Source organism: Crocuta crocuta, unplaced genomic scaffold (genome assembly GCF_008692635.1).
Source record: "Crocuta crocuta isolate KB4526 unplaced genomic scaffold, BGI_CrCroc_1.0 scaffold328, whole genome shotgun sequence".
Lineage (NCBI taxonomy): Eukaryota > Metazoa > Chordata > Mammalia > Carnivora > Hyaenidae > Crocuta > Crocuta crocuta.
Window position 1 is genome coordinate 368,993 of NW_027529645.1, and position 12,910 is coordinate 381,902.

The window sequence follows — 12,910 nt, forward strand, 5'->3', positions numbered from 1 at the left end:
TACTTGTACATGTAAGAGTGTGATCCTTCTGCATTTTGGTTGAAGACTAACATAAAAGACTATGGGGAACCAAGATGTTTTAAATATCAAATCTATTTTCATTTTTAAGAAACAATAACCTTTTTTTCTCACAAAAGAGATTAGGTTACTGCCTTTAAAGTTCAAGTCCTATCATCTTTATACATAAACAACCTGGATATGATTTTTTAAAAACCACACATACACACAGGTATATAGAGCTGTAATAAACAAATTCCTTTTATAAACAAAATTTTAACTGAAAAGCCACAGTAGATGGAAAAAAAGAAGAAAGGATATTACTTGGTAAAATCCAGTGACATCTACAATAGTTTTACAGCACATTTAAGCATTCTAGGGTTTTATATCTTCACCTGCCTTCCATTTCTTACTTGTTCCTTAAAAAATTGCCCATTATGAATACAGGTTCAACCTCAAACTTAGTCTTGATTGTGAGTGCCAGAAAAATCAAAACACTCCAAATTTCTACCTTAATATAGCTTCAATTAAAAAAATGGTTTTATTTAAAACACAATGCCCATCTAAATGGGAAAAAAAAGAAAACCAAGCAGCAATACTTAATTATACATAATATTCATTATATGGGAAGTGTTTTCTAGGATGATATCTAGAATGCACTTGCTCTGTCTCTTTAATAATTAAATTGACTTAGACTGACACTACCAAAAGTAAGATTACTGTATAAGGGGCACACACTTACAATACTGCTAGCCTTAAAAGCAGTAAAGCAAAAGAAAATGTATCAAATAGCACATGCACATCTTACAGAACTTCCACTGAACTGTCAATGGCTTCTATACAATGTGCCTCTTCTCCGAAATTGTATTAACAACTACCAAGAAAGGAAAGATGAGATTAAAATCAATGGTACTGAACTGAATTGTTTGAAGCCAGTGCCCCACATATGGGGAAAAGTGCATTTAGTTCAGCAGCAATACAGCACAGTGTGAAGATATTGTGCTTAGACGCAGATATTCCAGAACTGAAAGATGTACAAGGCAAGTCAAGATATAAAACCATAGTACACTGTTAAATAACCTTGAAACATACATATATTGCAGTGTTCAAAGAAAAACATTCATTTCATTGTACAAGGCTAGGGAGAAATCCTTGAAGTTACCTATTGTAGTTTATGATATAATAAATACATATCTATATAGCATTGTATATACATATATAGAATGTGTATGTTTATGTGTGTGTGGGGTTCTTTTGCCGAATTGTTGTTAGTTTTTGTCATTCTGCAACTTTCAGGAGTGAAAACTTTCACACTACAGGTTTCTGTTCCCTCAAACTTAAGATATTTATACTAGAAAAGGTCTCAATACCCTCCCCCCAACCTAAAGACTCACTTTAGATATTTTGCTTTACAATCGATCAGAGAAACACAATTAAAAGAACTCTAGAATTTTTGACTGTATCTTTTCACTTGCCAGTTGTTTCAACAAGCAAATATCTTTTAATATTTAAACCAGCGGATGCAAATTCTTTAGCAGAGGATATAAACTAGATTTCACTGATTAAAACAGAGCAAATCAAACAACAACAACAAAAAAATCCAGTGATTTACTCTGAATGTAAACAATATATAAAATTTAAATCTCAAATTTCAAAATAAGTTAAAGAAAAATTCTACTTTTAGGGCCTATAGTACTATAATGATCTGACAATTGGTAAGGGGAAAATGTATACAAAAAGTTGCAACAAAACTGTCCATTATTTTTGCTAAGAGAAAGTATATGTAACTATACTACCTCTGGCCCTTAAATTTAATAACTTCATAATTTGTTGGCAAATGTTTTAAGCAAACTGGCATATCATATTACACAACAGAAAAACATCCATCAAGTTCAGCAAAGAAAACTTATATAAGCCTTTTGTACAGAATTAAAAAAAATCTAAATGGCTATGATTCCTCTATTAGCAGACACATAATGCAGTCTTTATAAATCTGCCAAATATATCAATATCTACATAAATAGATACAGATATAGATATGAAACATTAATGGCAGTCTATTTTTGAACAGTGTGTGGGACCAGCAGACTTGTATCAGACCATGGCACGATATGGACCCTGCATCTTTAGGAACTGAATGATGAAAGAAGGACCCCCAGCAACAATCTGAGGTGGAAGGTGACTGAGTGGACAGTTCTCAATACTCATGATTGAAAGCTTGCTGCAAAGAGCCAGCTCAAAGGGAAGGCTATGTAGATTGGGGTTGTCATTCAAATACAGTTCTTCTAGGTTCTCCAGTGTACCTGTAAAAATAAAAAATAAAAATAAAATCAAATCAATTACTATTTTTTAACAAATTCATTACTATTTTAGGGGCTCTTGGGTGGTTCAGTCAGTTAAGCGTATGACTTTAGCTTAGGTCATGATCTCCCTGTTTGTGGGTTTGAGTCCCGTGTTGGGCTCTGTGCCAACAGCTCAGAGCCTGGAACCTTGCTTTGCATTTTGTGTCTCCTCCCCTTCTGCCCCTCCCCTGCTTGCTGTCTCTCAAACCAACATTAAAAAAAATTTTTCTTAATTCATTACTCTTTTAGAAGTTCAAGTGGAAATGGTGTGGGCATTATATACACTGAATACATATTTCCTCTTAGTTCTAAAACTCTACAACCATGGGTCTTATATTTTGCTGCATATTCAAATCAAGTGGGGCCAATTTAAAGAACCCAGGTCACACTTCATACCAATTAAACCAGAATTTCTTCCTTTATGGTTATTATTCAAGCTTAAATTTTTTTTTTTTTAAATATATATGTTACATCTCCAAAGATTCTGTTCAGGATAACTTGGCATTGGTATGCATTTTTTTCAAACCTCCAGAGGTAAGTTTATCATAAATCAGTGCTTATAATCACTTTCCCATTTAACGGACACTGTGATAATCTCTTTTACCAATAAGCTTCTCATGTGGAAAGATTTTTGTCACTTGGTATAAATCCTTCCCAAAGAGAGGTATCACATATGTGGCAGGAAGCCAAAAATCAACTTATGTAATCTTTGAAAAAATTATCTTAGACTCTCTTAGGATATTCACACTTCCCAGGCAAATGTCTCCTGTAATCACGTGAGGCTAGATTGAATAAACATAGTAAAAATGAAGTTACCTCCAGTGTTTTCTAATTTTTAAACTTCAAAATCTATAATATTTGATAGTGATATGGAGAATAATGGCTACTAGGTAATGGATGTTCACATTTAAGATTTTATTTAATATTCAGAGCAACCTATGAGAAGTTACTATTTTTTAAAAAAAATTTTTTAATGTTTTATTTATTTCTGAGAGAGAGAGAATGAGCAGGGGAGGGTCAGAAAGGGAGACACAGAATCAGAAGAAGGCTCCAGGCTCTGAGCTAGCTGTCAGCACAAGCCCGATGTGGGGCTTGAACCCACGAACAGCAAGATCAAGATCATGACCTGAGCCAAAACAGATGCTCAACCAACTGAGCTGCCCAGGCACCCCGAGGAGTTACTATCATTATCCTTACTTTGCACAAGTAGAACACTTAAAGGCTTATGGCTTATCCAAAGCCATAAATCCAATAAGCAGCAGGCCAGATTTTGAATTGTCTATTTTACTTTTTTTTAAATTGAAGAATAATTTACATTATAACTTCAAAATCATATTTTTTGAGAGAGACCGTGCACGCGCATGCATGTGCGTGGGGGAAGGGCAGAGAAAGTGGGAGACACAGAATCTTAAGCAGGCTCAACGCCCTGAGCGTAGCCCAACATGGAGCTCGATCTTACAACCATGAGATCATGACCTGGGCTGAAATCAGGAGCTGGACACTTAACATACTGAGCCATCCAGGCACCCCAATTCCAAAATCATTCTTTTTTGTTTTGTTTTGAAATAGTTTATTGTCACGTTGGTTTCCATATAACACCCAGTGCTCATCCCCACAAGTGCCCTCCTCCATGCCCATCACCCCCCTACCTCTCCCCGCCATACCCATGAGTCCTCAGTTTGTTCTCAGCATTCAAGAGTCTCTCATGGTTTGCCTCCCTCCCTCTCCCCCACGATCCTCCATTAAGGTCCTCCTAATCCTCCTATACATGCAAACATATGGTAGCTGTCCTTCTCTGCCTGACTTATTTCGCTCAGCATAACACCCTCAAGGTCCATCCATGTTGCTACACATGGCCAGATTTCATTCTTTTTCAATGCCATGTCATATTCCATAGTATAGATAAACCACATCTTCTTGATCCAATTGTCCGTTGATGGACACTTAGGCTCTTTCCATGTTTTGGCTATTGTTGAGAGTGCTGCTATGAACATTGGGGTACATGTGCTCCTATGCATCAGCACTCCTATGTCCCTTGGGTAAATTCCTAGCAGTGCCAAAACCATTCTTAATCACTATTCTAACGGGCCTCTAAAACAGCATGGTATAGATGGAAGAACATAATGCATGAAATTACTAATTTAAGAACTATAATGTGACCTCAATTAATTCTCTTTGTAAAATGGGGTTACAACTTGCATTGCCTAAAATTCAAAGTAGTCACATTGATTATATGAAATAATGGATATGAACACTTAGAAAACTTGAAAGTACTGTCAAATATTAATTTAATCAAATATCCTAAAACCTCATAAGGAAATGTTCTTTTGGCATTAGATATTACTAATTTAACTCAAGCTCATATAATTTTTAAATGTGGAAGAAACATAGGATAAGTTTTCTAAAATAAGGTTAAACCTGTTGGAAATTTAAATATACTAAAACATTCTCAAATACAACATTAACTCTAATATCCTATGTGGAAACCTAACCAAAATCAACCAACCAACCAACCAACCAACCGCTCACTGGTGCTCTATAAAAAAAAATAAAAAATAAAAAAATCTTGACTCTGATATAATACCAGGTGACAAAAACAGATCTATCCTATCTGAAACACTGCTTGAACATACAAGAGCAAATTAGTATAGAGTCAAGCATCCAAAAGGTTCTTACCAATTTCTTCAGGAAGATGAGTAAGTAGGTTCTCTCCAAGGCCTAGGTGTGTGAGATTGGTAAGGTGACCGATGCCTCTGGGAAGGGTGGTCAACTGGTTGTTTGTCAAGACTAATTTCTGAAAGATTAACAAAAAGATAGTTACATATATATTTCTTACTACTGATGTAAATGTAAAATAATACAGTTACTAAACTAGTAAGACAATAGGTAAATTAGACCGGGTAAGAATCACTCAATTAATTTTACTTTCAAAATATAACATTTGTTAGGAAGCAAAAAGCAGGCTACATAAGCATAAAACTGAGGCTTACTGCTACAATAGAAAAAACTCTAAGAATTAGATCAAATTCTTAAGAAAAACGTGCAATTTGGAATGCACCCCAGAAACTTTAGCCATATAAAATCACCAGGATAATGTTTTACCTGTAAATCCTTAAGATAAGCAATTTCATTTGGCAAGGACTCCAATTTGTTCTCCTCTAGATCCAATTCTCTTAACTTCCTAAGGTTTCCAAGACCATGGGGAAGCTTCTTTAGAAGATTGTTTGATAGTATTAGAACCTAAGAGAAATTATTGACAGTATCTGTTAACTCAAGAAATGGAATTCTGTATTATCATGTGTGGCTTAAAATTTATTAAACTGCTAATTTTCTAAACAGTGAATACTAAGGGTAATGTTCATTTACATAACAAAACATTTAACTTACTATTCTTTAAAAAATCACCATATTTCTTGGAAATAAAAGATTTTAAGTCAAAACTAATGAAAGCAAAAGTTTAATTTTAACCATATTACCAAAAAATGTAAAATTAACTACTTGCACTAAAATTCATACAGTTAATGGTGTTCTGATACTGAATGATTACAAATGAGAATCTGATAGGAAGCCACTTATTGGTCAAAACCCCTTACAAACCACCATTTAAGGGAGGTTAACAATTGATTTCTAAACTGCTAATTCAAGATCTTACAGTTATTAGCCATGGAATATTTATAATATTGCAAGCCATCCTGTAATACACTGAAGAGAGAAAACAGTAGTTGAGAAAGAGTCCCTCTTCTTAGAGAAATTAAAGTGGTGGTGGTGGGGAAAGTAGAGAGACAATATTGGGTATGGGACAGTGAAAAGAGCACTAATGGAAAGACCTACCTAAGGTTTTGGCTAATATTTTATGCCCATTTCTTTCCCCAAAGTTAGACCACACACAGAAAATGAATGTATGTAATTAGACCACAAAATAATTATAATAGCTATTATTTACTGAGTTTACTACTTGCAAGGCACTAAATGCACTGCGTATGTTATCACATTTAATCCTAACTACAACCTGTGAGGAAAATATGATCTTCTTCATTTCACAGCTGAGGAAACAGAAGCTTGGGCAAGATCTGTCTTGCTTCAAAGTTCATGTTTTTTCACCATTATGCTATACTATTTTGCCTTACTAAATGAAATATTAAAGAAAAATAGATTTTTCAAAAACATGGATACAGAGGAAACTTTTAAAAATATTTCTTTACTATTTGTAAGCTTTTTCATCAAAAGGATGAAAATTCTAGGGGCTCAGAAGCAGGAGAAATCATCCTTGACAAAGGAGAACATTAAGATGGATCTTTAATTAAAGGGATGAGAAGAGGGCATTCAACATACTGGGAACAGTAAGACTAAATGTGCAGAGTTAGAAACATGCACAAACTTCCAACAAAGAAAATAATCTAATTAGTGAGTACATGGGTAATTAGGATGTAAAAGTGGGCCAGAACTGTATGAAAGATTCTCAATGCCCATCTGAGGAATCTATAATTATTTTGGTAGACAGCAGTGCAGGATTCTTAAACAGAGTTAAGGGGAAAAATATGTTCTAAAATAAGCTAAATTTTAGAGACCTTTTCTTTCAAAGACACTTTTATAGTATTCAAACCTACCAACTTACAGTGGAAAAGAGTAATTCAGAAGCACTGAGCCCAGATTATGTTCACACTCCATCAAGCTAATGGAGTTGTAGGGTCTACATACGATCTTCCTCAAAAGAAATTGCTTATTTGAACTGGAAAGTTTGTAAGTGAGGTAACTGCAGACAGATTTAAGGAGTTCTAAATAAACGGCTTTATACTCACCTCAAGAGACACAAGACCAGACACATCCTCAGGAATCTTTGTGAGCTGATTAGTGGCTAAATTCAATTCTACCATACTGGTCCAAGTTCCAAAATCCAAGGGAAGTGATGTCAACTGATTGTCCTGACAAAGACAAAAACAACCAACCAAGGTAGAACCACAAAAACAAAGCTCCAAATATATACCTCCCTATGGAAAGAGAATGCTTAATTAAACACAAAACTTTATTCCCCTTTCTGATATCCAAATAAAGAAAGAAATTTAAAAAGCAACAAAGAATCTAAGCCTCCAAAGTTTTTCAGACAGGTTTTTACTTTGAACTGGGAGCTTGTTCCTTATGTGATTATCAGTACTGGATATGGAAAAATATGCTACACAGACCAACACTTGAGATGTCAAAGGTCCCAGGGAAAAAGTTTCTCCCATTTCACAATAGTATACTGAAATCACGGAATAAAATGTGGATGATCATGAGCACAACAGAAGAAGAAACATCTAATTATAGCCCATGAGGAAACCAAGTAAGGCCAGCAATTCTAGAAATACTGAGCAATAAACAGGAGAGAAAAAAGTCTAAAGAAGATAGCAAATTAAATCATTAAAACACTAATTGGAAGTATCCACAATTTTACTATAAAAATTCATATAAGAGATGGTAAAAGTATATTTTTCAGTGAGTAATAAAAGCAGATGATGAAGCAGTGTGATCCTAATTTTGGTTAAAAATGAGATATATACAAAGGGGTGCTTGGGTGGTTCGGTCAGGTGAGCATGCAACTTTCGCTCAAGTCATGATCCCATGGTTCGTGAGTTTGAGTCCTGCATTGGGCTTGCTGCTGTCATTGCAGAGCCCTCTTCAAATCCTCTATCCTCCCCCCACCCCCAACCCCGCCACTGCCGCCAGANGCTGGCGCACTCTCTCAAAAATAAACATTAAAAAAATGAGATATTGCTATATGCAGAAAAACATGAAATACATGCCAGTGGTTCACTATTTTTCTTCCTGCTTCTTCATATCTATGTCTAAACACATTTTCATCAGTAACTCTTACCACACTGTTTTTGTTGAAGTTACTGGTATCAAGAGAGGACCATCAATCAGTACCCTGATGTTCACTAATGTGTTAACAGGGATGCTGCCTCTCAGTGGTAGGATTATTTTATGTCCTTTTTGTTAATCTGTATTTAAAATTTCTATAATATACATGGATTACTTATCTCATTTTACACAAAATCATCCATAAGAGAAATCCAAAGTAGCAAACATCCATTTGAAACCAAGTTTTTATTATAATATTTACATTTACTACTTATTCTTTAGAACATTAAAAATTTTTTTTAAATGTTTGTTTTTGAGAGAGAGAGAGTGCAAGTGGGAGAGGGGCAGAGAAAAAGGAAGAGACAGAATCTGAAGCAGGCTCCAGGCTCCGAGCTGTCAGCACAGAGCCTGAGGCAGGACTTGAACCCACAAACCGTGAGATCATGACCTGACCCGAAGTTGGATGCTTAACCAACTGAGCCATCCAGGTGCTCTCATTATAATATTTAAACTTATTAACTACTGATAATTAATAGTATGATAAGGAATTTTCATTTAAAAAAATCTACTACTGGTACTTATAGGAGGAGGAAAATATCAGGTTTCATTTTGACTTCTTTCTTTTTTTTTTTTTAATATTTTTTATTTATTTCTAGGAGAGAGAGAGAGACAGCGTGAGCAGGGGAGGGTCAGAGAGAGAGGGAGATACAGACTCTGAAATAGGCTCCAGGCTCTGAGCTGGCTGTCAGCACAGAACCCAACGCGGGGCTCGAACCCATGAACTGCGAGATCATGACCTAAGTGAACATCGGACGCTTAACCGAATAAGCCACCCAGGCGCCCCTCATTTTGACTTCAAAAAAGTTTTATTAAACATTTGTCATGATATCGATGAAAAATTAAGGCAAAGCTCTGTGCAAAATTTTCTAATTTCACTGAAAACAACAAACTTTTCTAAGCTAACATTACAAAAACATTAGATCTATAAAAATGTATCACCAAATGCAAAGGCCAATGAACACCCGGACTGCTGCTGTTCTAAGCCTCTTATTAAACTGAACATTCAGAATTAATACCATTACTACTGGTTAAATCTTATGTAACTGAAATAATGAACAATAAGTTTTATACCTGTTTAAGACTGTAAGATGATCTTGAATTTCTACTAGTTCACCATTATATACTTGTAAAGAATATGAAATATACATTTACGAACAAGTATAGAATCAATAAATCGTACATTTAGACTACAGTTTAAGAATCACAATTATTCTGAAATAATTCATCAAAGATAAAGAATGGAGTAAGATACAACTGATAGAACTTTTATACCTGGAAGCAGGAAATCCAGGTCTCCTGGATTCCTATACCTCAGCCATAAATCAGCTATATGGCCAATTTACTTATCACCTCTGGGCCTAAAGTTTATTCACTATAAATTAAATCACTGGAAAAATCAGTTTCATTGTTTTCTTCCTTTTTTCTTTATTATAAATGTGAAACATATTCACTATAGAGAATATAGATAAGCAAAAAGAAACTAAAGATCACCAATCAAAAGAAAATACTTCCAAATAATGTATCTGATAAGGGGTTAATATCCAACATATATGAAGAATCCCTACAACTCAAGAGCAAAAGAACAATCCAATTAAAAAATAGAGGATGTGGACATTTTCCCAAAGACATACAGATGGCCAACAGGTACATGAAATGATGTTCGATATCACGAATCATCAGGAATGTGGAAATCAAAACCACAATGAGATATTCACTCACACTTGTCAGAATGGTTGTTAGCAAAAAGACGAGAAATAACAAGTGTTGGTGAAGATAAAAAATATAAGAGAAACTTAGTGCACTCCTGGTAGGAATGTAAATGGGTACAGCCACCATGGAAAATGGTATGGAGGTTCCTCAAAAAATTAAAAATAGAACTGCCATACAATCCCCCAATCCCACTTCCTGGTATTTATCTGAAGAAAGTGAAAATATTAACTCAAAAAGACATATGCATCCCCCTGTGTTCACTGCAGCATAATTTACAATAGCCAAGATATGGAAGCAACCTAAGTATTCACAGATGAATGAATAAAGAAGTTTCAGTACACATACACACACACGAAGCCATAAAAGCCATAAAGGATCTTGTACTTTGTGACAATATGAATGGACCTGAGAGCGTTATGTTCAGTGAAATAAGTCAGATGGAGAAAGACAAATACCATATGATCTCATTTATGTAGAATCAAAATAAAACAAAACACCAAGCTCAAAGATAAAAAGAATATATTGATGGTTGCCAGAGATGAAGGTTAGGTAGAAAAACTAGGTGAAGGGAGTCAAAATAAGTCATGATGATGTAAGACATAGCTTGGCAGCTAGTTAATAATACTGTATCCCATATCTGAAAGTGTTAGAGGAGAATAAACCTCAGAAATTCTCATCACAAGAAAAGAAAAATTCTGTATGTATAGCAATCAGTGTTAAGTAGATTTACTATGATGATCATTTCCCAATATATAAATATTGAACCATTATGCTGTAGAACTGAAATACATTGTTATGTTAATTATTCCTCAATAAAAAACATCATCCATAATTCTGATATCCAAAAATGAACATATTTTGATAAATGTTGGTTATATGTATACATATAAATCTACAGGTATCTAGTATTTAATTAACATTAAGAATAGTTTTTAAAAACTGTGGAAAGTCTTGCATTAACTTTTTTCTATTTATTGAGAATGTTTCAACTGGCATTTGATATTCTTCTAAACTAGAGTTATTATTTTTAATGACTTCACAGTATTCCACTGAAGATACAGGAGTTTTAAATTAAGTTGGTAACAATTAAATAGAAAGCTCTACAGTAAATATCTCTACAACTATCTTTTATGGACATTCATGATTATCTCTTTAGGACAAAATGCTAAAAGTATGCACGATTCTGAAATATTTGTTATCTAATACAAATTGCCCTGAACTATCATTATCAGTTTAGACCCCAACAGCATTTTCTCCACACTGACAGAGAAAATGCAAATATTAGTGTAAGTACTAGTAATAGTAGCAACTTTTTCCCCCTCAATACCAACAGAAGCTTACCTTCATATTCAGCTTACTTAATACTTTTGCTCTGGAGAAAATTCCAAATGGGATTTTATTGATTCGATTGTGTTCCATGTTGAGGGAATAGATGGTAGAAAACTGAGATGGACCACCTACTGGATATAACTGGAAGCAATTTCTAGCTAACGTCAAACTGTTCAGTTTCACAAGACTTGACAGAAGACTCTGTAAACAAAATAAAACAAACATATGAATCAGAACTGTAACAAGACTTATTTCATAGAGTACAGAGCAACAGTCACAAATGCCTCAAAGGGCCTTACAGGTAACAAATGACAGACTGATTGGGACGGCTCTGTAATGCCTCATATAGAGCAGTCACTCACTACTCAGCTGTAGCTAATTGTTGCCTCATAGGAATGTGAAACCAACACATTTCCAGATTTTAAAAGGAAGAGAAAACTCATATAAAATCTGACTTTTTATTCTTTGGCTCCGGTTTATTTAAAACACTCAACGAAGAAAATAGGTCTGTAAGAAGTATCTCATGAGTGGCCAGTTTGAGAACTTTGTACAGCAGAATCTTTGGCATGAGACAGTCCTGGGTCTGAGTCCTGGCTATGCCACTTGCTATGTGACCAAGCCTATTCAGGTCTGAGTTAATTATCCTCTCAATTATTATTAACATAATACCTGGCTCAGAGTAAGCTGTTATGCAGTAATTTAAAGCCTCCTCTAAGGAATATTAAATTCAGAAGAGAACACTTCCTGATATTATATAATATTGTTTTTCCATATTGTAAAATTTCAGAGGGAAATCTGCATCTATCAAATCAGTATTCACTGAACAGAATAGCTCCTATCATATCCCCTTACTTCGGCCTCCTACCATGTAACCACAGGGCCAGGTGTTCAGGTAATATAAAAGAATCTCTGTCGTTAAAAAGACTGAACTCTCTTTAGAGAAATAAAGCACATGGATAGTAAAAAGAAATACATAACTGTATAATCAATAATAAACTATATGTAATAGACTCTTGCTATTCAAAGTATGTTTGAAGGGAGAGTAGCATTAGCTTGTTAGAAATCTACACTCTTAGGTCCCACTGCTACAGAATCAATATGAATCTTAACCAGATTCCCAAGTTATTTGTAGCCCCCTTGATATTTGAGAAACACTGGAATAGGCTATAAAATAGTTCTGAATTCTGGCTCTTTCAGTAGCTTGTGACTTTGGGCAAAATATTTCTCCAAGCCTTAATTTCTTCATTTGTAATATGATAATGCTTATTTTATAAGTTGTAGTGGAGGTACTTTTTAAAAATTTTTATTGCAAACATCCTGCTTTCTTTCTTTTATATTTTATTTCTGAGAGAGAGAGAGAGACAGCGTAAGCAGGGGAGAGTCAGAGAGAAAGGGAGACACAGAAGACACAGAATCCGAAACAGGCTCTAGGCTTTGAGCTAGTTGTCAGCACAGAGCCCAACGTGAGGCTCGAAGCCCCGAACCGTGAGATCATGACCTGAGCCGAAGTTGGACGCTTAACCGACTGAGCCACACAGGCGCCCCGAGTGGAGGTACTTTAAAGAGATAAAATACATAAACAGCTTTACAATCTCTAGCATATAATAAGTGCTTAAATTTTAAGTCCCTTCTCT

The 12,910-nt window shown here is 34.9% G+C and overlaps 1 protein-coding gene across 1 annotated transcript in view; it reads right to left on the bottom strand.

Annotated features, from left to right (window-relative positions):
* Nucleotides 1-234: 234 nt before the first annotated feature.
* The window catches only part of SHOC2 (SHOC2 leucine rich repeat scaffold protein), a 97,456-nt gene continuing 84,780 nt past the window's right edge, over nucleotides 235-12,910 (bottom strand). Inside the window, exons 5-9 of the mRNA XM_077762426.1 lie at nucleotides 11,289-11,477; nucleotides 7,139-7,261; nucleotides 5,442-5,579; nucleotides 5,016-5,133; nucleotides 235-2,300 (exon numbers count right to left, since the gene is read on the bottom strand). Of these exons, the coding sequence (XP_077618552.1) occupies nucleotides 2,092-2,300; nucleotides 5,016-5,133; nucleotides 5,442-5,579; nucleotides 7,139-7,261; nucleotides 11,289-11,477 (777 nt within the window). The 3' untranslated portion in view covers nucleotides 235-2,091. The remainder of the gene's footprint in view (nucleotides 2,301-5,015; nucleotides 5,134-5,441; nucleotides 5,580-7,138; nucleotides 7,262-11,288; nucleotides 11,478-12,910) is intronic.